This window comes from Dreissena polymorpha, chromosome 2 (genome assembly GCF_020536995.1).
Source record: "Dreissena polymorpha isolate Duluth1 chromosome 2, UMN_Dpol_1.0, whole genome shotgun sequence".
In the NCBI taxonomy this organism is placed as follows: domain Eukaryota; kingdom Metazoa; phylum Mollusca; class Bivalvia; order Myida; family Dreissenidae; genus Dreissena; species Dreissena polymorpha.
The window spans coordinates 140882083-140908269 of record NC_068356.1 but is presented as its reverse complement, the minus strand read 5'-3'; the positions used below and the strand labels follow the sequence as shown (position 1 = coordinate 140908269).

Genomic DNA, 26187 nt, shown 5'->3' with positions numbered 1-26187 from the left:
AACTCGGTTTTAATCCGTGTTAAAACCGTGTTAAACCCTGCGGTATTGGCACCGGGTCAAAGCGTGTCTTTTAAACACACTTTTTGCTTACCGACTTGGTTTTTTGTAGGTAAAACCTGGATTTCACTCACATAAACCAACACGCTTATACCTTCTTATACCAACTTAAACCAACTAAAACTAACTTAAACCAACTTAAGTGGGTTAAAAGTGAGTGTGTTTTCCTTCTCTATGTTGGCTTTTAAACCCGCTTCTACACATCAAGTCGGTTTTTCCTGTTCTTAAGCGAGTTAAAAGTGGGTTTTTGTTTGAGTGTTAAGTGAGCTAAATGTGTGCTTAACTTAGATTAAACGCAGTTAAAACACGCTTTAAAACCGAGTTTTACCAACTTAAGTTGGTTAATAGTTAGTGTGTTTTCCTTCTTTATGTTGGCTTTTACACCCGCTTCTACACATCAAGTCGGTTTTTCCTGTTCTTAAGCGAGTTAAAAGTGGGTTTTTATTTGAGCATTAAGTGAGCTAAATGTGTGCTTTTCACAGATTAAACGCAGTTAAAACTAGCTTTAAAACCTGTTAAATGCTCAGTAAAAACCCACTTTTCACCCACTTGAAAACTGAAAAACTTTTTTATGATAAGAACAAAAATATCATAAATTAAATTCTAATTACTTTTTTAAACGATAAAACATAAAACTTTACATATATATCCATATACACAGCATGATAAAACTATTTTGACAGACATGGCATTGTTATAATAAAATATAATAGTGTTATAACATAACATTGAACACAAAGAAAGAACTGAAAAAAGTAAGATTGTATGGAATAAATACAAACAAGAGATGTGTTTGTCAGAAACACAATGCCCCCTTCTGCGCCGCTTTGAAATAAAATTTCTATTTATCATTTGGCAAGTATAGAAATTATCTCTCTTTGCTTATTTATTCCAGTGGATTTTGACCTCTGACCTTGAAGGATGCCCTTGACCTTGCACCACTCAAAATGTGCAGCTCAATGAGATACACATGCATGCTAAATGTCAAGTTGCTTTCTTCAATATTGCAAAAGTTATGACCAATGCTAAAGTTTTCGGACGGATAGACAGACAGACGGACAGTTCAACTGCTATATGAGACCCTACCGGGAGCATAAAAATAAGTTAATGTTGTTGAAACAGGTGCAAATCTATATAACAAAGTGAAAACAATGGTTAAATAATCATTTTAACAGCACATTTTATTTACAAAGACTTCAGTCTACTTGTGCATCAGCCGCAGATGCCTTAAACAACCTCTCATCTTTTCTTCAACATCAACCAGAGGCTTGTAAAAGGTTTTGGCTATGACATCTGAAAAAATATAATAGACTATTCATTTTAAAAACATGCAAAAAACAACAAAATCTGTTCTTAAATAGAAAATACTCTAGCCAGAAAAAGAGCTTAAATATTTGCATATTAAGGAGGTCAACACAAATGAGTTTATTACTGATTGTCCTGGAGACAGTGACTAGAGACACGGACAAAGTTTTTCAATCCCTGTCTTCATGAATAAAAAAAAACTATTGTTAACTGTCACTTGGATTATAAAAACTCCCCCTTTTCACAAATGATGAAATAAAATGATCATTTATGCGACTGTAAACAGTAAGTGATCTGAAAAATATTTGAAGAATGTGTATTGAATTTCTATATGGATAACTGGTACTTCAAATTTTTATGATGAAGAACAAGTACCAATGATTGCATTTCTCTCAGCAGCGGGGAGGCTTGGTCTTGGTGACCCAGTTGTAGTTGTTGCTCCCTTCATGGAGCAAGTCACAAGCTGGTGAAAAGTGAATAGTCGGCACATGGCCTGTGCGATGGCCATCGCCTCCCTGGTTTCATGCTGGATTTCAGCTTAAATGATACTCTGGAACCAAAAAAAGAAAGGAGTTTTGACAAAATATTTACAATTGGTAATTTTCCAAAGCTTGTAATTTACTTAATCACATTCCAAACTCTAAAAATATTTGTCACATTGGTCAGAATTGTGACGCTTTTAAAATGCAATAACCTGTATAGTTTTACCTCTCAACAAATCCAGCTTTCTTGTTCAAGGACAGGGCGAGGTTTGCCCACTTCAGTTCCCCTCAAGTTGGCCAGCTCGTGCAGGGTAAAAGCCTGGTGTAAAAGTCCATACATCAAGTAGTATGATTACCACTTTTGCTCTTGGGGCAAGAATTTAACCTTCAAAATTAAAATATGAGGGAAAGAAATCTGTTCAGTAATAACCAGAAGTATCTATAAATAACAATAAAGATGACAATAATCATAAAAAACAACCACAATAATTCCCTGTACACAACATTTACACTTTGTCATGTGTATGTTCATCTATTTTTGCTGCAAATTGTGTTGTTTTTCCTTTAAGTTGCAATACATTAACTTATCAATTTACATTTCCCAGTGGACAATACATAAATATAAAAATGATCATAATTAATTCAGTAAACTAAATAAAAAAAAGGATGAAGAAATGACAATACAAACCTGTTAAAACTGTTCTTCAGTATTCCAAAAAAAACAGTTGAACTTCTTTTCAAACAAACTTATTGTTGATTTCCAAATTGTAGTAAAATACACATTGTTTTCATCACACAATACTTCATGCTGACAGTATTTCAATACATTTTACAGAACAATTATAAGTCTTAATGTTAATTTAATTTAGCTCAATTCAATTGCTGAAACCAGCTTGTTTTTCAAAAGTTGTTGTTTTCAAATAATTTCCTGTGCAAAAAATTAAACCAATCAAAAGTCTTATACCTCATTCCAGCCTTATGTCTGGGCAAACCCTATCAGTAGCTTTATCTGCCCCTGATAATCAGTACCCTGTTTAGCTCTGAATGCCTGACAGATTGTTATCTGTTTATTGTTAGTGGTGTGAAAAGGGGTGTTTTTAGGTATTGTATTGTTATTTTGTTGACTGTTTATGTAACACAGGTCATGTTTGGCATCTTATTATTTTATTGCAAATTAAGAAAATGGATATAATGGTATCATATGAAAATATCAAAATCTTGCATAACTTATGTACACAAATTAATAGATTATTTCCAAAATAATGTTTCCAATACCATAATTATTTAAATATGCAGATTTAACAAGTAAATACTGATTTAAACAAATATAGACAATCATATAAGATTGTTTTAAAATTAAAAAAATAAAATAATTTTAAGACATAAAACAATCATAAGATATTGTTTATAATAAAAACAAATATAAAGAAAAAAATCAAAGCGAAAGACAAACTCTTTCATTTTCAGGTATAAAACTAAGTTTTATAATTTTTATAGTTTTTGGCAGTGATACTTTTTGTCCATCTGTGAACCTGTGATGTTCTGAAAGAGCCATTTTCATCCAATATTCACACAAAAATTATGGGGAGCACACACATTTACAATAGGGACAATGGCAAACAAGCTGTAAAAAAGCCCCTTTACAATTGACTTGTATTATATATGGCTATAAACATGAAACACAGATCTATTTGAAGAATTATTGTTTTATTGATGAGTATTATTTATAAACAAAGGACCAACTAATTGAAAAGTGTGTTAAAGTGAGTCTTTTAGCCTAGTTACAGCTCTCAAATTATTTACAAAAAGACCAATTTAAACTCGCTTAAACCCACTTCTGTTTAAAAAGGATCAACTTCTGTTGTAAAAGACTCGCTTATAAAACAAAAAGACACACTTAAACACACATAAACCAACTCATAAATAAAAAGGCTCACTTTTGACACACAAAAAACTGACTCCTTACAGAAAAAAACTCGCTTAAACACACATCTTCTTAAAATAACCAACTTTAAACTCAGTTAAGCACAGTTTAGCGCACATAAAACTCGCTTTTAATAGCAAAAACCAACTTCCGCTGAGAAAGACTCAGAAAAAACACAGTTTTATGTTGGTTTAAGTGTGTTTTGGTATGAAAGTGGGTTATTTTTTTGACAAGGGTAGAAAGTATGATGAAAATGGTAATGAAAACTTAATATAAAGAAAATTTGCAGTCACCATCATATTAAAGGAATATTTTTTCTTATATCAAATAACTATCTCACCAAGAATATAAATTCATAATGAAAGTTCCGTGTACAACACTTTTGATTTTTGACACCATATACAAATTCAAAATACACAATAATCTTCGTATCTTGTATATGGAGGAATAAAAGTATATAAACATTGCTGTTTATGCTTTACTTGTTACCCGAGCAGTTCACACAGTGTCAACAACGCTGACATAAACATTATAAAGGTAAAGAGCACTAATGCGCTTTTAGGCGTAGCTGTTTTACTCAGTTTTCATCTTAGTGACTTTTACATAACGCCAACAGACACGCATGAATATTTTCGAATATTTAATAAGCTGATTCGAGATACAACCTCTGAATTTTTGCTACATCACTGCGTATGTGCTCAATTCAAAGGATGTAGCACTGTTCAGTGTAAGGAATTCCGGACTACTCTCTGTATGCTCAAGCGACACAAATTGTGGCCCTGTTACAATTACGCGTTACAATCCATCTCGCAGAATTTTACTTTTGCCTCAAGATGATAAAACAATCATTAGCAAAATAGTATAGTGTCATGATAAGAGATAATCGTTTAATTATCCTACCACAATGTTGGCCGTACTTGGTCAGCACGTCTGGAAATCATTCCTTAATGTGTGGATAGGCTGCCATTATTAACAAGTTTGCTATTTTGACTTCAATTTTGTATCAAAAAGCATTGTTCTTAAATGTGGCATTTTCAATGCGCAATGAGATTTGTAATGACCCTCATCATGCGAAAAATGGGTCTTATTCCATATGCGCTCATCATATAAATAGCCCACTCAGCTATCTCTCCTTCTGGTAAGGAGAAACATAACATATTGAGTGATTTTATAAGGAACAGCATCGCCTTCGGCCTGACTGCGCAAAAGCACATGTTGGGTTTAACAAATGCTTGCCAAAACGCATAAGACCCATTTTCGCATGACGGCGCTATTGACGTGTGATTTAAATGTGTCGAAAGAAAACTGCTTTTAAATCAAATATCAACATACGATATATTTCGATAGTGAAGAAAGATACTCATAACAAGGCATATTATGACACATATGAAGTGCTCTCCCGTAGTATATTTTTTATCTACTCACACTAATGTGTGGTTTGACAATGCCAACACACATTTCATGCTGTGAATATGCAACTTACAAGTGAAAAACACAACACAATAATTAAACTTTTGTTTAATTATATTTATTTATTTAGAAAAGTAAATTGCAAACTTTATTTCAAAGTCAGCGTATACACCGACTACATTTTTAAAAGATATTTATTGTTTTAAATATATTTAATATAATATATTTAGTTGTTTTCGGTTTTAGCGATTATAAAGCATTTTCGAGGTTGCCTATAGTATGCCTGTAGTAATTGATGAACTCATATCCAACTGTCTATGTATTGAGAACTGTGAATATAAACAAGCTAAACCTTCTACTAACCTTCTACTATTGCGTTGCTTGCACCCGTACATACAAAAGATTGCCACTACATGTATCTGTTGAGAACCAAAGAATGTTTTCCAGAAATACCCGCTGTAGTAGCATGAACGAGGTTACAAAACAGGCCATTTGTATTATTAGTATAAATTGTTTGTTATTTTCGGGTTTAGCGATTATGAAACATTTTTTTGTTTCTGTCTATCGTATCGCTGAAGTAATTGTTGAACTTATGTTCAACGTTTTATAAATTGAGAATATAAATAAGCGTTAACTTTTTCCGAATCTATTAATAGCCTCAATTTACGACCTGTACTACGACATTGAGGTGTATGTGAGAGCGTAACCTATTGCGTTATTATAGCCCGTAAACTTTCCTTTGTTTATCGACAGGCGCATCTATTAATAGCCTCATATCATGAATGGACTGAGCAAAAATACTGCGTCATGAAGACGCTGCAGAAAGTGGACTATTTATTTCATTTATAAACAATCTCCTCTGTGACACGTACAATATGATCATTGTTTATTGATTCTTTTCTATAAAAGCACCATTCGAAACTATTGCATTTAACACGATATTAATATCATGTTTCCATTTGAAAATGAATATAATTGGAGAACTCAAACCTCTTGCATAAATTATACAACTCTTTCTCGCGCGGATACGCGTCGTAAGCGGGTATTGGGCTCCTAGTAGCTAAGGCGTATCGACCTGAATTTTAGACTAACCACCTTAGACGGTCGCTAAGCAACCATCTAAAAATCGAAATTAAAAAATCTACATTAATCTGCAGAGATATTTCTTAGATACCGGTATCTAACAAAAGCATCACAAAATGTCTGGAAGAGGTAAACAAGCAGGAAGGAAGAGGAAAGCTCATACAAAACTGCCAGAAAAACAGGAAACTAGAGTGTTCACAAGCTTTTTTACTATATAAATATAAGGAACCCCCCCCCCCCCCCCGGGCGGCCATGCTTTTTTACCGATCCATATCATTTTCGAACTCAACTGTTTTATCCAGGAAACAAATGTTCTGACAAAATTTCATGAAGATTGGGCAAAAAATGTGTCTTCTAGACTGTTCACATGTTTTCACTATATACATATACAAAAAACTGCCCCACCCCCTGGCGGCCATGTTTTTCCACCCATCATGACTATTTTCGAACTCGTCCCAGATGTCTATAAAATCAATGTTTAGAAAAAAAATATGATGATTAGGCAAAAAAATTGACTTCAAGAGTGTTCGTAAGCTTTTTTTAATATATAAATATAAGGAAAATGCCGCCCCCCCCCCCTGGCGGCCATTTTTTTTTACCGAACCAAACCATTTTTGAACTCAATAGTCATATTCAGAAAACACATGTTCTGACCAAATTTCATGAAGATTGGACCAAAAATGTGACTTCTAGAGTGTCCAAAAAAAGCGAAACTGCCCCGCCCCCTGGCGGCCATGTTTCTCACCGATCTGGACCATTTTCGAACTCGTCCGAGATATCAATGAAACCAATGTTTTGACCAAGTTTCATGATGATTGGGCAAAAATGGTGACTTCTAGAGTGTTCACAAGGTTTCTCTTTAGCCATATAAGGAATACTGCCTCGCCCCCTGGCGGCCATGTTTTTCAACAGACCGAAACCATTTTTTAACTCAACCAACATATCATTTAGACAAACACTTTGACAAAGTTACATGAAGATTGGGCATTCAATGTGACTTCTACAGTGTTCACAAGGTGTTTCTTTTATTTTGACCTAGTGACCTAGTTTTTGATCCAGTTTCAAACTCAGTCCAGGTATCAATGGGACAAATGTTCTGACCAAGTTTCATGAAGATCGGACAAATAAATGTGGCCTCTAGAGTGTTCACAAGGCAAAATGTTGACCGTGCACGATGCACGACGGACAATAGGCGATCACAAAAGTTTACCATGAGCACATAGTGCTCAGGTGAGCTTATAATCTAAATAATAAGAATAATTTGGAAAATAAAGCTAAAATGTCTTGATGCTGGTGTTGCAATTATTTAGAGTTTAATTATTTCAAAATTACAACCTTTTTCAAGTGCTGTTACCTTTTCAAGAAAGCATCAAGAGGTGATTCAATCAGCCAAAACAGCTTATGTTATACAGTTCTGAGAGCAATGGCAGAAGAGTCTATTTTCCCTCAGAACAGTCCATTTATCAATGATCAATATCTTCCCAAATTCCAGAGCAGAACTAAAAATAGATTACTGAACCAGGTTAAACAAGGGAGATAATTACTGCGAAAGTATGTACATGTTGTCTTTCTTTCAGCTTTCTCTTAGTTGATAGGCTTATCATTAGTGCTTATGACTAAAACAGTTATGTTAATAATGAAAATTCTGTGTTATGAAAAATTAAATAATACAACTAATGTTACATAATAATGACATAATAAAACCAAACTTTTCTACACAGGAAACAAATGTTCTGACCAAATTTCATGAAGATTTGGCAAAAAATGTGTCTTACAGACTGTTCACATGTTTTCACTATATACATATTCATATAGAGAAAACTGCCCCACCCCCTGGCAGCCATATTTTTCCACCAATCATGATCATTTTCGAACTCGTACGAGATATCTATAAAATTGATGTTTAGAAAAAAATTATGATGATTAGGCAAATAATGTGACTTCTAGAGTATTCACAAGATTTTTGTACTATATAATTTTAAGGAAAATGGCCCCCCTCTCTGGCGGCCATGTTTTTTTACCGAGTGTTACCAAGTTTCATAATGATTGGGCAATAATTGACTTCTAGAGTGTTCACAAGGTTTCTCTATAGCCACATAAGGAATACTGCCCCGCCCCCTGGCTGCCATGTTTTTCAATGGACCGAAAATATTTTTGAACTCAACCTACATATCATTTAGACAAACATTTTGACAAAGTTACAGGAAGATTGGGCATTAAATGTGACTTCTACAGTTTTCACAAGGTTTTTCTTTTTTTTTTTACCTAATGACCTAGTTTTTGACCCAGCATGACCCAGTTTCGAACTCAGTCAAGGTATCAATAGGACAAATGTTCTGACCCAGTTTCATGAAGATCGACAATAAATGTGGCCTCTGGAGTGTTCACAAGGCAAAATGTTCACAACGGACGACGCATGACGGACAAAAGGCGATCACAAAAGCTCACCATGAGCAGGTTTTTCGAGTGTTTTCTCTGCAGGGTTCATACAAATTATCTCTAATGAAATTCAAGCATTTTTAAAGCACTTTTCAAGGGAAAAAATCCAAATTCAAGCACTTTTTTAGTTGACCTACTGACACTGTATATTATTTTGTGTCCAATAGTGACAACATTTTCGCTAAATTGATCTCTTCTTGCTTAACATTCTATGTGACTTACAACAGTCTGCACTACCCTGCTACAGTCACAACTGTTTAATCAAAAGTAAGATATTTCATTATGATATAGTAATTGACCAAAGGCATTACACATACGAACACATAACCTGTTATTTGTATTGAATATGTATTCTAAATGTTCACTCTTCTGGTGGCTTTTCAATGCGGATTCCCTCATACTAGCGATCTCTAAATCTTTTCTGCATACTTTACAAGATGCTTTGACTTAAGAATCGGCGTTGTCAACAACCCAAGGTTACTTCAAAAGCCACCCTTTCTGGAAAATGCACTTATTCCCTGGCATATTTCAACTTGTCAGCATTGTAATGGCATAATGCGTACAAAAAACACGAAGTAGACCAATAGGCGGAAAATTAGTAGTAGTTGTCTCCCTTACATTCTAAAACCCGTACCGATCCAGTTCCTGCCAGCATAAACATATCGGAACCGTCATTAATCGTGAAAAAAACTACGACTTCAGACTCGTGGAAAAGATATGAAATAATATATTTTAACCCTTTGTATGTTTTCCAAGCACTTTTGAAGCCCTAAAAAGCACTTTTTAAGCACTCCACAGCCTTTATAAGCACTTTTCAAGGAGAACATTGAAATTCAAGCACTTCTCAAGGTCTGTGCGAACCCTGCTCTGCCATTTGCAAAATACACTTGATCCATAAGGCTAAAGACAACTCTATTGAGCTATATCTTTATTTTTGTAAAAATCCATATAGTAGCCAAAAAGAGATAATTTGCCAATAAGCAAACTTGGTCATTAAAATGTTAGGCCAAAGGAAGCATCCAAAAACTCAGGCAACACCTTTGTCCCTATACTTATTTTTTTTAAATAACTTTTTCCAACTCATATACAAACTTGTCCAATCCTTAGATACTGATGAGCAGTAGCTGGTAGCCAGCATAAACTTAAACAGACTGCCTGTTACTCGCAGGCTATTCTGGTTTTATGCTCTTTGCATATAGCCATTGTCACATTGCTTTTGAGCAGGAACGGGTTTAACGACTTACCACTCTCTTCTCCCTGAAGTCTATTCCCACTGTTGAGATGAACTTCCCAGTGAATGTGTTGTCTGTGTACTGGAATAGGAAGCACGTCTTCCCCACACCAGAGTCACCTGGGAAACCAGTACAACATGTATGGATTTAAAAGGCAACATGCATATATTTTTCTTCTATAATTACTTGCCTTGGGACTGGGAGTTCAAGTGTTTGACACCCACTCTTGAGATGTCCCCATTGCCTAGGGACTGGGAGTTCAAGTGTTTGACACCCACTCTTGAGATGTTCCCAAAAGGCACCAAGTTCTGCCCAGGAAACAAACTTGAGAGCCTTTGAATAAGACTAAGTTAGGCTTTTGATGAAATTTAGCTTAAATAAATAGGTTCAAACAAAATCAGTGAATCAATGTTTTATAACAAAAAAGAATTTATACTTTCAATCTTCATGATTAAAAATATATAATTGTCCTTCCGTGATTAAATAATTCCAAGGGCTTTGCCAATTTTATCACAAAGGGGAAATAAACACTGCAAAGCAAACAATAAAACAATAATAAAATATTTAAATCTGTCAAATCATTCAGTTGTGGCAATTATTATTAGCACAGTTTCTGTACACATAGAGTGGGTGATATAATACCTCAGGAATAAATCAAGTAAGTAAACTTACTACCTTACATAAAGTATACATATCTTTGCACCAACTTTCAAAAATAAACAATATTTTATGTATTTCAAACAAGAAAATAGTTTCAAATTAAGTGAAAGTTATTTATTTAATAAACAAGACATTTTTGTCAGAAACACAATGTCCTCTACTGCGCTGCTTTGAAGCTATATATTTGAACTTTGACCCTGAAGGATGACCTTGACCTTTCACCACTCAAAATGTGCAGCTCCATGAGATACACATGCATGCCAAATATGAAGTTGCTATCTTCAATATTGCAAAAGTTATGGCAAAATGTTAAAGTTGGAGCAAACCACCAACAGACAGGGCAAAAACAATATTATGCTTTTAAAGCATGCATTAATGGACTTGATTTAGGTGTGGCTTAAAGGTGATCATAGTTACCTAAGGCAAGGAATTTGACGAGGTAGTCATAGTCAGACGGACCATGGTTAGGGGAGTCAGTCATACTGGCACCTGAAATATTGAAACATTCAGTTAACAGAGTCAGAGTCTACATCAAGATACCATAACAGCATCAACAGTCTCAACAAAGAAATAAGTTTGGCAAAGACTGGTAAGTTTTTAACAACTATAAACAGTTTTCATAAAACATTATACATACTATGACACCATTTATTTTTGTCAACACGAAATTTCGTCATTTTTCTTAAAACGACTATTTTGTCAGCACTTAAATTTACCAATGAGTGATTTGGAGAAAAAAGTGGCAGTCTATATCCAATTCATTTGTAAGACATGTCCACGATAAAGCCCAGTTTGGTGGTTGCGACATATTGTGGTGGAGTAAAGGGAGGACACTTGGGGGTCCTGTTTGTCACATGCCAATTTAATAGTATTTTGTTATCAGGTGATAGTAATGGGCCCTTATTATTGTATGACATTGACAAGTTCAAGTAAGATTAGCGGATAAGCGAGACCGAATAACCATTAATGAGTGTTTGAAACAACGAAGCCAATTAGTCAACACACTTGAAAAACACAATACACACAATGGGTAAAAATTACCAGGCAGATGCATGCCTGAGGGTCATGGATCATTACATTTGCGTAATTGGGTAAATAACCATGTTTACCGGAAACTAATGGATTCACCCAACAGCATTTGAAACAGTGTCATCCTATTAACTGAGGGGATAATCACATGACAAACAAGATGGCGACGTCCATGCCGAGGCAGGTATTTTTCGTCGTTTTATACCCTGTATTACATGAACTTGTATTTTTTTTATTCCGCTCACTTTCGAGCCATATTAGGAAGAAATTACTGGCTTTTATTTCATAATAATATTCGCTCTACATGTATATCTCGACTTTACTCGGTGCGAACTTTCTTAGCAGAATGACCTAATTAGGGCTCCACTCAGAAAATGTGCAGGGAGTAAAGTCGAGATATAAAGCGAATTTAAATACAAAATAAACGCTAATCACCTTTTTACTTATGCGGCTGAAAAGTGAGCGTCATTTAAAAAATAATCAAGAGTAATAAAGGATATAAAACGGCGAAAAATAACCGTCTCAGTATAGACGTCGCCATCTTGATTATCATGTGATTACCCCATCTGAATAAGGAAACAGAATTTTTTCTGTGTTTACTTTTGTTCTTTATCATTTCAGGAAAGAGTTAGCAAAGCTGTGAAGTTGTATTTATTTTTTTAAGCAAAATAATACGAATTTATCACAAGAAAATTATTGCACATTGATTTATTGCATTTATATCAATATAATTATAATTTTCGGACACCTTCATTGTTGACTCTAGATGTTCTGACACCTGTACTTTCTGAATATTTTTCGTATCTAAATTTACAGACACGAAAAAAAATAAAATTAAGTGTCAGAAAACTTGTTTCTTTATGCTTAAAAATAGTTTATGTGGCTTATATTATTTATTTATAAATTATTTAAAAACAAGAGTGCCAAACTGTCACAAGATACGCCCGTTTAAAGGTTTTGGACAACATGCTAAATGCTTGAAATGCACTTAGTGACCTAGTGGCCTAAATTTTAATCCGGAATGACCCATATTTGAACTTGACCAAGATCTCCTTTAGACACAACTACTGACCATATTTGTTGAAGATCGGATGAAAACTACTTCAATGAGAGAGCAGACCATGCTCAATGCCTGAAATGCACTAAGTGACCTCCTGACCTAGTTTTTGATCCGGCATGACCCATATTTAAACACGACCTAGATATCATTTAGACACAACTTCTGACCAACTTTGGTGAAGATCGGATGAAAACTACTTCAATGAGAGAGCGTCACCATGCTAAATCCTTGAAATGTGACCCCATGACCTAGTTTTTGACCCGGCATGACCCATATTTGAACTTGACCTAGATATTGTCTAGATACAACTTCTGACCAAGTTTGGTGAAGATCAGATGAAAACTATTTGAATTGGAGAGCGGACACTGCTGTGGACGCCGCCCGCCCACCCCCCAAGGGTGAAACTATAATGCGTCCTGTTTTTAAAAACGGGCGTATAAAAACTTTAACCAATGTCTATTCTAACAAGAGGGCCAAGATGGGGTTCATTCAATCTTTACCTAATGTCAAACTTGACCTAGATATTGACCAGACAAACATCCTGGTCAAGTTTCATGATTATTGAACCAAAACTCTGGCGTAGGGAGTGTTTTTGTTTTTGTACGATTTAAAATGGTGACCTATTTTTTGAGTTGACCCCCTTACCAAACATCAAACTTTGCTTACAAGGATTTTGTATAAAATATTTTGCTCATCATCGAATTTGACTGAGATCTTTCAGCAACTTTGATAAAGAATGCTTGAGAAATGTGAATGCTAGAGTGTTTACAAACCAAATGAGGACGGACGGACAACGGACAAAGACCACAACCACAGTGTTTACAAACTTTTTCTTTTTTTTTTACCTTTTTGACCTAGTTTTTGACCCAGCATGACCCAGTTTCAAACTCGATTGAGATATCATTGGGACAAATCTTCTGACCAAGTTTCAATAAGATCGGAAAATAAATGTGGCCTCTAGAGTGTTGACGAAAAAATGTGGACGGATGGCCAAAGACCAGTCACAAAAGCTCACCTGAGCAATCAGGTGAGCTAAAAACAAGAGCTGTCACCATAGGATGACATATGCCCTCTATAAACGCTTTGATAGAAGTTATAGCATTTTTCGAAACATAAACGCAGATTTCGAAACCTAAACGCGGACCCTCAGTTCAAGGTCAAGGTCACAGGGGTAAAACAAATTGTGCGTATGGAAAGGCCTTGTCCATATACACATGTATACCAAATATGAAGGTTATACCTCAAGGGACATAGAAGTTATGAGCATTTTTCGAACCCTAAACACAGATTTCGAAACCTAAACGCGGACCCTAAGTTCAAGGTCAAGGTCACAGGGGTTAAAAATTTGTGTGTATGGAAAGGCCTTGTCCATATACACATGCATACCAAATATGAAGGTTTATCTCAAGGGACATAGAAGTAATGAGCATTTTTCGAAACCTTAACGCAGATTTCAAAACCTAAATGCGGACCCTAAGTTCAAGGTCACAAGGGTAAAAAAACTTGTGCGTATGGAAAGGCCATGTCCATATACACATGCATATCAAATATGAAGGTTATATCTCAAGGGACATAGAAGTTATGAGCATTTTTCGAAACCTAAACGCAGATTTGGAAACCTAAACGCGGACCCTAAGTTCAAGGTCAAGGTCACAGGGCTAAAAAAAATTGTGCGTATGGAAAGGCCTTGTCCATATACACATGCATACCAAATAGGAAGGTAATATCTCAAGGGACATAGAAGTTATGAGCATTTTTGGAAACCTAAATGCAAAGTGTGACATAAAGACGGACAGCCAGACGGACAGACAGTCCGATCACTATATGCCCCCTTTTCTTCGAAATTTAAGGGGGCATAAAACATCTAACCTCAAATAACAATTAAAACATAAATGAAACACAACTACACTGTATTATTATGAAAACATTAATAATCAAAGGGGAGTAACTACTGTAAACTTAAATGCTATATTTAGAAGAGTTGTCTCGCATGTTACATGACCTTAATTCATGATTGTTTGCAAGCCTTTTTACTATATAAATATAAGGAAAACTGCCCCGTCTCCCTGACAACCATGTTTTTCAACAGACCGGAACCATTTTCAAACTTAACTCACGTATCTAGGAAACAAAAGTTCTGACAAAATTTCATGAAAATTGGGCCAAAAATGTGACTTCTAAAGTGTTGACATGTTTTCACTATATACATATAGAGAAAAATGCCCCACCCACTGGCAGCCATGTTTTTTTCACAGATCTGGACCATTTTCGAACTCGTCCGAGAAATCAAAAAAACCAATGTTTTGACCAACTTTCATGATGATTGGGCAAAAATTGTGACTTCCAGAGTGTTTACAAGGTTTCTCTATAGCCAAATAAGGAAAACTGCCCCGCCCACTGGTGGCCATGTTTTTCAACGGATTGGAACCACTTTTGAACTCAACCAACATATCATTAAGACAAACATTTTGACAAAGTTACATGAAGATTGGGCATGAATGTGACTTCTACAGCGTACAAGTTTTTTCTCTTTTTTGACCTAGTGACCTAGTTTTTGACCTGGCACGACCCAGTTTCGAACTGGACCGAGATTTCATTGGGATGAAGCTTCTGACCAAGTTTCATGAAGATCGGATAATAAATGTGGCCTCTAGAGTGTTTAGGAACAAATGTTAACGGACGGACTAACGACGGACAAAGACCGGTCACAAAAGCTCACCTGAGCAATCAGGTGAGCTAAAAATCCAAAAGTAGGGGGGAGGGGAAATTCCCTTATCACTTTGGACAAAACGGGGGATTTTTCACAAACAGTGGGGCAATTATCAAATACTATTTTTACACATCTTAGTTTTAATGTTTGTTTTCTAAAACATTATTACATACTGCCAGGTCACTGAAATAATGTTAAAATAAACACCACTGTTCTATAGTAATGCACTGACTTGACTTAATATATGAAAATATGTTTCCAAGTGATATTTCTGTATCCTTCTAAATAAATAGAAATAAACATTTAGTTTACTGCCTTTCATGATATCCAGGACTCTGCATTACAAAGTTTTAATACAAATGTACATCAATCGATACATCTAAGCTTTCCATGCAAATGACATGACGTTATATATACATGTAGCATAGTTTTCGTCCGCTATTTATTGAGACACTGACAAATGATTTACACGAAAAACATGAGAACTGTTTATTTTAAATTATGATTTATTATCGTCACATTGACATTAAAATTCAGAAGTGTGTTTTGCATTACAAATTTAATTATGCTCCTTCAAAAATTCAACAAAATCAGGCCATCAGGGCTCTTGGAAACGCTTAATCAAGCATAAATTTGAAAATGACGCTTATTTGAAACCAATTGAGAGTCCCCAAGACCCACCTTTTTACACAACTGGGTTTTTCAAGTCAATCCATTGACAAACAAAACCTGTAAAGCAACCTCCTATTAAAACTCAAGCCAACACAATTCATTTCCTCACACCTGCTTAAAATCCAGTTAATCAAATGCAGTAATGGTTCTAAAATTTCTGTTGTGATTGTCCAAGACTTGTGTCTTTACCTGGTTTGATTGTTGTTTCAAATGGAAATATAATTGCAATGTAATGATAATGTTTTGTTTAAAAGAAAGTAAATGAATAAAAGTGGGGTATGTACATGTAAATATATAATAAGAACTTTAAAAAAGGTTTTTTTCTACATAATTTTGATTTAGTAACAATAAAGAGCACATAATGAGTGGGAATTCTAATGTAGATTTTGTTTTTGGGTTTTTAAACAACAAATATATTACATATTATTTTATATTCAATCTTTACTTCAATGGATTTTTTGCTGCAAATTTGAAGACACGTGCAATATTCAATGGGACTTCTTTTTTTCCCTTTTTGACTTCTACTTTTTCCAAACTCCTGTTTTAAAATCCTAGTGAGACCCCTGAAAATGTTCACAGTTGTGTGTAATATTTTCAACGATAATAGGTTAACACCCTGTTGCAATCATAAGTTTCCTACGTAACTGGCCATGATTTAACAGGGCTTCCCCTGGTTCAAATATTTGTTTAGCCAAATTTGCCTTGCAATAGCAAAATTCTTCTATTTGGGGCTATTATTAGGTTTTAATGAAGACAAAGTTGTAGACTAATAGAATATTCTTTAGCCAAATAAGTCAATTTGTAGCAATTGGCTAATTTGGCGAATGGTAGAGTAAGCCCTGTTTAATTGTGATGGTGTACAGTTACTACACTGTATGGTAGTATTACTATTAGTGTTGTAGTTATAACAAAGCCAAAAAACTGCCACAAAACAACGCACTTATGGCAATTACAAGACGTGTTGTGTGCATTATTTTACTGTTGGTATTCAGCCTGCCTTCAAGTGCTATAGCTAATTCAAAGCGTGAACTCTAATTGGCCAATATTGATTTTCCAACACACTGATGCTCTGCCTTTAGGCGGGCTTTATTTAGATAAAGTGAAACATGTAATTTACTATTGTAAATCGGCTCTCAACATTTTCGGCGAAGTCGATATGGCTTCTATCTTAAAAAGTACTCCTTGTGATTGAACTCACAAATTTTCTCGCACCCATGCTGAAAATGTTCGAGATCTTCCGAAAATATGGCAAATGGCGTGATTGCGCTGTCTTAAATGTTTACCAGACGCAAGTCCTAGTCCAACTTGTTGACGCTCTCAAATATTTAGCTACTTTTTATATTGGTAATATTTGGAGCGTACAATGGTTGAACCATTCGAATAATGTTGGACATTTTTCCTTCCTTGTCTATATTGACTATTGTTGCGCAAGGTTTTTGTGCGCAACATTCAAGCCCCGATATCAGACACTTAATACCAACAGATTGCAATAATATTTACATACCTGTGTAGATAATTCATTTCTCGATAATGTTCTGTAAAAATTATGTAATGACACTTTGAATTTGCACGCCTGAGCAATTTAAGGCCAACCACTATTCAATTTTTCAATATCTCTTGATTCGCTCGCTGTGTAGATATAAATCAATAACAAGACCTCGATGTAAAGCATCTGGTTTAATTGTGGAAGAATAAACAGCATGAAATACAGTCTGCGTTCGTCTGTTGTGGTGCAGAGCGTTACATAGTAAACCAATGTTATTATACTTTTCTGGATTAATTAAGCATTGTTTTATTTCTAAAGTGACAATTAAAACGTTCTGAAATACATTACATCTTTTATTTTTATACCGTACATAAATAATATTGATACAGATCGTACAGTATACCGTCCTGTGTAACGTAGAATGTAAGTACATAAAACAACACAGACAGAGGTGCGAAAAAGACATGCATAAAAAGTTGCTGAAACTTAGAAGAGTGAATAGAAACTGCACCATATCTGTTTTGAACATATGCTTATTAAATGGACAAAGATGAGCATACTAGATCTAGTAAGTTAAAAGTCGGTGTTAAAAGCTCATGTTTAATAAAATTACGCATACACGTTACACTGTAATGCCTTCTTCTGATTGGTTGATATTTAAATCTGTTTCATTATATGGTAAGAGGTCAGTGATATTGTTGCAATTTAAGCAGAAGTTTAACTGAAGAATTTATGCCTTTCTAACTTCAATTCGACGATATTTGAGGTAAAAATGGACTTCTGAACTAAAACTGAATGAGTTGGTAATGTTAATTTGCAATTTTACGCAAAATGATGAAAATTTAAACTTTATGGTGTCCACCACACAGGGGTGGCGAAATCAAATGTCCGAGTTGCCCGAGTCGTACATTTGCTTGTCTGGGCAACTGATTTGTTTAAATTAAGATGTCTGTGGACAACAAGTTTTTTAAAAGTCGCGTCCAGGTTTACAAAAATACATTGTATTAAAGCCGTAATTAAGTTTTACAAAACTGGATGTTGACACGCGATTACATTGTCAATGCTATTTGCGGAGCAATCAAGCTAAAATATGTGCTCTTTCCTGCGCAGTGATCTCCCTTATTCTATAAGAGACCGGGAGCATGCCGCATTTTCAACATTCCGCCCGACTGGTTTCAGACAGTGTACAGACTGGTTTCTTTATTTTTACAATCAAACGGATATAAAAATTATCAATCTATGATAATCAAAACACGGTCTACCTTGTAATTTAAGACGACTTTAATGGTTAAGATGAATCTTTTTTTTTAATCTTCAACAACGGAGCCAAAACCCGAAGCTTTGAGCAGCCAACCTCCCAAAAAACTAAGAAAGATTATGATAAAAAGTATGATCTGAGTAAACGCACCAGAACTTTTCAAGAAACTTGGCTAACAGATTTTCAATGGTTACCAGTTTATATAATCAAATTGCTACCAGTAGCGGAGCCTCAGTCTGATGAGGTCCACATATTGGAATATATATAGTTTAATTTGTTACGATTACAATGTATTTATGTTCAGCACATGTTTTTATAACACTAGTTTCGCAAGATTTAAAGTTTGAGAAAGTCTTTATATTGTTTATAATATACTGCTTTAATGAATGTACCATTGAAATACATTTATAAACAAAACAAGAAAATCATACTCATTTTGATATATTCCACATTATTTAACATTAATCAATAAATGCGTTTATAATTTATATAAACATTAACGGACAAGTGTAGTTCAGCAACGGACAAGTTAAATTTCCTAAATAGTTGTCCGTGGACAAGTATAGTTTTTTTAGATTTCGCCACCCCTGCCACATAACGGGTCCTTCACCGTTGAGACGTTCCAAAGAATTTAGCCCATATAAAAAGTATCTCTAAATTCTTTGCGCGTCTTATAAATGAGACTAATGCAAGTCCTAGTGACCTGGAGGCTAGATTGAACTTTACCGATACACAGTTGTTTACCACTACCGACAAAGCGGGGGTTTGGGGGCGGTAGCCCCCGATACTAAGGAAATAGATAGGATAAAAAGGATTATAAGGTGTTGCGTTAGTTGTTATGTGTTAGGTTTTGAGGGTTAGGGTTAGGGTACGCTGTTTGATGTTACGTGTTGCGTACCGGTAAAGTTTAATCGTCCCACCTGGAGATATATATTTTATAGTTGGATGATTGTAACTTTGATTGGGATCATGTAAACAAGTATGATGGCATCATTCTGATCAGGGAACTAAATGAAGAAATGTATGAAACGATGCATAACTCCTACAATGTGTCTGACTCCGAGTCTGATGACAGGAACACAACAACAACACGAACAATGTACAACAACTGAACAAGTCAAACGAAGACAATTCATTAACAAACGAAAGAAATGAAAGCTCCAAATAAGAAAATAAATAAGAAAATATAATGATTGATTTTATTAATGGTTTGGCAAGTGACAACTCAGATGAAACAAACAACCATTACCTTTAAATAACGCTTGAAATTTGCAAAAACACAACAAACTAACTCTTCTGAATTTCAAGGTACGAAAAAGTTGAAGGTTACACAACACACGAATGGTTACATAATACTAATCATTGGAGCAGAAACTAACAAACTTCGCTGAGTGGCTATCTCCCATCATGTTTTGTCGTTCCATGCTGTCTCATACCTTTTCTGTGACAGCAAAGAGATTGATACAACATTTATACGAGATTGGCAATAAACTAGTAAAATCTAGTAAATCAGTTAAATATACCATTTCCAATCCTTCAGTAATTTTATGATAATTTTTCAACTTTTGTTAAAAATAAAGTCAACATTTTTGCGAGATGATACCCATAATCTTACATTTTCCTTAAGAACAATTTAACCAGAATGAATTCGGAAATAAAAAAGAAATTTCGTGGGATACGTAAGAAAAGACTTGACACGTGTACATTTTTCTCTGTGTGCTTTCAACTTCTTTTTCCTTCTACCGTTAGTTGATTGTAGCCCGCATTTGCCCTAGTTTTCCCGCTGAAATTACCATTCTTAAAACACAAAATGAGTTTTTAGTTAATATCAATGCTTGCCCAGCAAACGGATCGAGAAAGGAATAGCATAACGATTAAATTGACGCTCGATTTGTTATTGTTGGCCGGGTACTACTTACATGTAAGCCGGGTACTCTTAAGTATACTTAAATGTACCCCGAGTACGGAAAATATACTAACACGTACCCGGCAAATTTAGATTGTACCCGAGTTTTATGAAACAAAATTCTCTTTGAAAAAAACTTCATCCTAATGCTTTTTTTAACAGGAGTTTAGATAATATAGAGGCCATTTTACATAACATTGACATAAATATGAACATAATTAATTTGAAAAAAAAGCAAACAACGACCGAATTCCCGGGTACGTTTCAGTATATTTTCCGTACTCGGTGTACATTTAAGTATACTTAAGAGTACCCGGGGTACATTTAAGTAAAACCCGAGCCGACAATGACAAATCGAGCTTAATTTACTAAGTTAAAGAGCTGTGACATCAAATATTTCATCTGACCCCATATGCCAGAATCGGGTTTTTGCGTTTGACATGCAAATGCTTAGTTATGATAAAGACGTAGATGTTATGACAGAGATGAAGATGTTATGACAGAAACGAAGATGTTATGACAGAGAAGAAGATGTTATTACAGAGATATAGATGTTATGACAGAGACGAAGATGTTATCACAGAGACGTAGATGTTATGACAGAGATGTAGATCTTATGACCAAGACGTAGATGTTATGACAGAGATGTAGATGTTATCACAGAGACGTAGATGTTATCACAGAGACGTAGATGTTATCACAGAGGCGTAGATGTTATGACAGAGACGTAGATGTTATCAAAGAGACGTAGGTGTCATCACAGAGACGTAGATGTTATCACAGAGACGTTGATGTTATCACATAGTCGTAGATGTTATCACAGAGACGTAGATGTTATCACAGAGACGTAGATGTTATCACAGAGACGCAGATATTATCACAGAGACGTAGATGTTATCACAGAGACGTAGATGTTATCACAGAGACGTAGATGTTATCACAGAGACGTAGATGTTATCACAGAGACGTAGATGTTATCACAGAGACGTAGATGTTATCACAGAGACGTAGATGTTATCACAGAGACGTAGATGTTATCACAGAGACGTAGATGTTATCACAGAGACGTAGATGTTATCACAGAGACGTAGATGTTATCACAGAGACGAAGATGTTATCACAGAGACGTAGATGTTATCACAGAGACCTAGATGTTATCACAGAGACGTAGATGTTATCACAGAGACGTAGATGTTATCACAGAGACGTAGATGACAGAGACGTAGATGTTTGACAGTGAAGAAGATGTTATCACGGAGACGTAGATGTTATCACAGAGACGTAGATGTATGACAGAGACGTAGATGTTATCACAGAGATGTAGATGTTATCACAGAGACGTAGATGTTATCACAGAGACGTAGATGTTATCACAGAGACGTAGATGTTATTACAGAGACGAAGATGTTATCACAGAGACGTAGATGTTATGACAGAGATGTAGATCTTATGACCAAGACGTAGATGTTATGACAGAGATGTAGATGTTATCACAGAGACGTAGATGTTATCACAGAGATGTAGATGTTATCACAGAGACGTAGATGTTATCACAGAGACGTAGATGTTATCACAGAGATGTAAATGTTATCACAGAGATGTAGATGTTATCAACGCCTCTGGTCATGGTCCGCGTAAAAAAGTGAATATTATTCAAAAAGTCTTAATACTTGCATGTTATAAGTCAGCGCGTGCAGGAATAACATTACGTTTTTTAGACGGAAGATGATTATTAGTAGAAAGGAGACATTCATGGTTTAATTTTTTTTCTATCTTCAAAAAAGTAGGCGGGAGTTGAGCTTGATTTTTTTTTTGTCAGAGCTTTAAATGAACCCTCTGCAAATGTAAACCAATAACTACCGGTAAGTGTGTAATGGTTAGCGATGTATCTGGCTTCTGTCCCGCTAAGCGAATAGAAGCTGACAGTATATCGTATGCCTTTATTGTGGTTAGTTGCCCTCTGATAGCAGTAGTGCACACACGTGTTACGATAAATCAATCGCTGTTGGGTCTTGTGCATTAAACTTCCATCTAAGGATATAGACAATAACATAAAACACTAAAGCAACATTACAAAGTTTATTTAATTAATGTAAAGAAACTTTACGGAACAATGCGTCCGGGCTGTTGTTGTCTAACTTGAAAGTAGTGCATATCCATTATGCACTGCGCCAAGGCAGACAGTTGAAAAAGTACCCATTATGACACATTGATTTGTGCATATCATCGAAAGTTTTAGAGCTAATGCCATGAAATTGTGTGAACATGTGATATTTATTTTCAGCAGCAGAAAATGCTAATTAAGCATAAAACCAGCACGATGTCTCAAAATATGTTTCAATGCGGGGATTATCTAAGTAAATGTAGAAGTACAAAATAATTGTTTGAACTTGAAACAGTTGCAATTATAATGCTTTATTCAACAAACTTACCATCGAAACAAAAACAGCTATTCACACAAAAGGTAGATACCTTCGATAAGAGAGACTTAAATGTTGCAAAATCACTAAGGGTATAAGAAATTATCACAAAAGGCATGTCTGAAAAAAAGTTGTCTTTTAAACAAACGTTTTTTATTTCAACATTGCGAGGCTTCTATGTATTGGCCTCCACACTAACAAACTCTTCTTATTTAATTGCGGCCCTCAAGTGTTTTGATAATTCTCAATTGAATTAAATTATAATACAGAAAAATAATAACCAAATTCTTAATGTTGTTGATATGACGTTTCAAAAATGAGGCCGTGTGTACATGGGACTGTTTCAACAGCACAAGCATGGTTGACTTGTACTCTCTGGTGAGATATGTTTTCAGAGATTATGCTCGAAATATCCAGTCAAATTATAAGTGAACAAGTCTCTGTGACGTCATTAAAATCGACGTCCTGTTGCATATGAAAACATTTTTTTTTTAATTTAAACATGATACGCAACAAAAAAGTACAAAGCATTTGGACAAACTCCAGACGATATTTTACTCCAATAATTAAAGCGAAGGAGCAGCGTGCCCACAGAGCGAATGCGGGACCCGAACCCACGAACGACGGACCACTATCTCGGCGCTCTACTACAGGACTGTTCCTATTCCAAGTGTGTGTTTATGTATTAATGTGTTTCGTAGTCAAGACAATCGCTGTTCGTCCGAGATAAGGCCCCGGAGATATGTTTAAGACTTTATGCATGCGCATTTTAACGATCTCCATCCATTGCGTAAAACATAACACAGCTTTAACCCAAGATTGCCCGTAGCTGTGTGTTCTTTTCTAACTCTTAACATAGTGGTTGTGTGACGTATTTTGATTTTATTTTACATGGCATCAATTTATTTTATAGTCAAATATATAGTAATTTACATAAGCTTTCTTTAGTAAAATTATGTAAAAACATGTTTAGCCTCTCTTCGTCGTGCCGCCAAACAACGAGGGCCACGAAAATAAGTGCTGCTCTTTTTGTATTATCATGGTATAAGGAAACATGCCATGGTGCCCATTATCCCATAAGTACTTTTACCTATTTTATTTGATTGAAATAAAAACATTGTATTTAATTTGATAATTTACAAAATTACCTCATGTTCTCCATCTTATGTTACATATGCCGAAACAATATCTATAGAGATTTGTCTTGTACCAAGCAAAGCTCAACAAAAACACGCCCGCAAATCACACGATGATGATCGATAATAATTTATATATTTGTACTTGAATGTCTTGAAAATGACCCCATAACACATGTCTGGTATTAAAGAGACCCTTTGACAGATTTTGGTATGGATTGAAGATTGTCATTAAATGCTTGAAAATGATGAATGTAAACAATGAAACTATAAAGCTAATGTAAAAATCAAGAATAAAATTAAAGAAAGAAAAATTCCTCAAATTGGCTCGAACCACTGACCATTGGGGTATAAGTCTTTAACTGAAACCAGTTGGAAAACCGCATCGTTTGCATACAATATTTTGTTTTGTTCACAATCTCCATGTATTTGTTCAAATGTTTTAAAACCAGTATTTGATTCAAGTATATGTTTATTGGACTATCGCTTAAAATTAACATGTTATTATACCTCAATAACAGGATCTCCGCTGCGCTTTCATCATAATGTGATTTACAGTTTCTTCCATCGGAAAGTAGGACACAAAATGTTCATAAATATGAGCCTTTCTTTGTGAAAAAGGGGTTACAATTAAATGAATATGAGCAAAGTGTCGTTCCAGATTAGCCTGTGCAGTCCGCACAGGCTAATCTGGGACGACACTTTCCGCCTAAACTGGTTGTTTGCTTATAAGAGACTTTCTTTAAACGAAAAAAAACATCAAAGCGGAAAGTGTCGTCCCTGATTAGCCCGTGCGGATCATGCGGCGTCTCATCAGGGTATACGCTGTTTGCCAAGGCCTTTTTTTCTAGACGCTAGGCATAAATGGGTTAAGTTGAATAAATTCACCAAGCTATTTTATATCTCGAGTAGATAGTTTTTGTTTTTTGTATTTTTCAACAGTAGTAATGCAAAATTCGTTTGACAATTTTATTCGGTGAGTAATAAATATATATAATTCTTTTGATATGTTTCATCGTATACACACATACATTAATATACAATATAATAATAATTTATTTCATGCTTTTCGGTGGTTTATAGAGAAATATTAGTGAATTAAAACTGATAATTTCACTGTTTCAAACAATGAAAATTATCAGTGAAAATTATCGATAATTTTCACTGTTTATGTTAAATGACGTCATTTTTTTGACGAAATGACGTCATTTTCCCAGCGAAATTCTTTAGTTAAACTCTTTAACAATGTATATTAACTGTAAAAAAAAGCATAAAATAAAAAGAAAATTTGTTGGGTTTGGTGGATTATCGATTTTAATTCACTCGTGATCATATATAATATATATTTTCACGAGTGGCGCAGCCACTCGTGAAAATATAATTTTCTATGATCACTCGTGAATTAAAATCGATAATCTACCGAATCCAACAAATATCCTCTATATATTTACATATTAGAATCACTGTTCAGCATTTCAGCAAACAAACGTTCAATGTACATAATTGCATTCATCCATAACCCCATGTATATTATAAGACATGGAAAACATTTATAGATCAGCAGGCACAGCAAAATGATCTCATCTCTGTATTTAATAAAGTACAAAAATATACACGTTTTTTGCTGAGATTATTAAAAATATATATAAACATAACATATTATGCGAGTACAAACCATGAATACTCATAAGCAAGAAGAATTATGTCATGCAAATTCTATGCTTATATAAAAAAGAGTGAACATTTTGGTAAAAAACATATCAGCACTCATCTTACATATTTCGGAAACATTCGGTGAATTCCGTGTTCAAACGTAAACAATTCCAAGTACGCATAGTAATGTTTGCATTTCGTGCGTAAAAATTGGGAATATACCGATTGTTTCCTAAATACGTAAACGTTTTACTTATTACCCAAT

General features: G+C 34.8%; 1 protein-coding gene and 1 long non-coding RNA gene across 2 annotated transcripts in view; both read right to left on the bottom strand.

Moving 5' to 3' along the window:
• The window catches only part of LOC127869229 (ras-related protein Rab-27A-like), a 39020-nt gene extending 18889 nt beyond the window's left edge, over nucleotides 1-20131 (bottom strand). The window contains exons 1-3 of the mRNA XM_052411610.1: nucleotides 20057-20131; nucleotides 11010-11081; nucleotides 9945-10051 (exon numbers count right to left, since the gene is read on the bottom strand). Coding sequence (XP_052267570.1) covers nucleotides 9945-10051; nucleotides 11010-11073 — 171 coding nt within the window. The 5' untranslated portion in view covers nucleotides 11074-11081; nucleotides 20057-20131. The remainder of the gene's footprint in view (nucleotides 1-9944; nucleotides 10052-11009; nucleotides 11082-20056) is intronic.
• On the bottom strand, nucleotides 654-2361 carry LOC127869230 (uncharacterized). Its single transcript, XR_008044481.1, has 3 exons — nucleotides 2071-2361; nucleotides 1738-1912; nucleotides 654-1350 (listed from the first exon to the last, which is right to left on the bottom strand). It is a non-coding gene; the product is annotated as an uncharacterized LOC127869230 (long non-coding RNA).
• Nucleotides 20132-26187: the final 6056 nt, after the last annotated feature.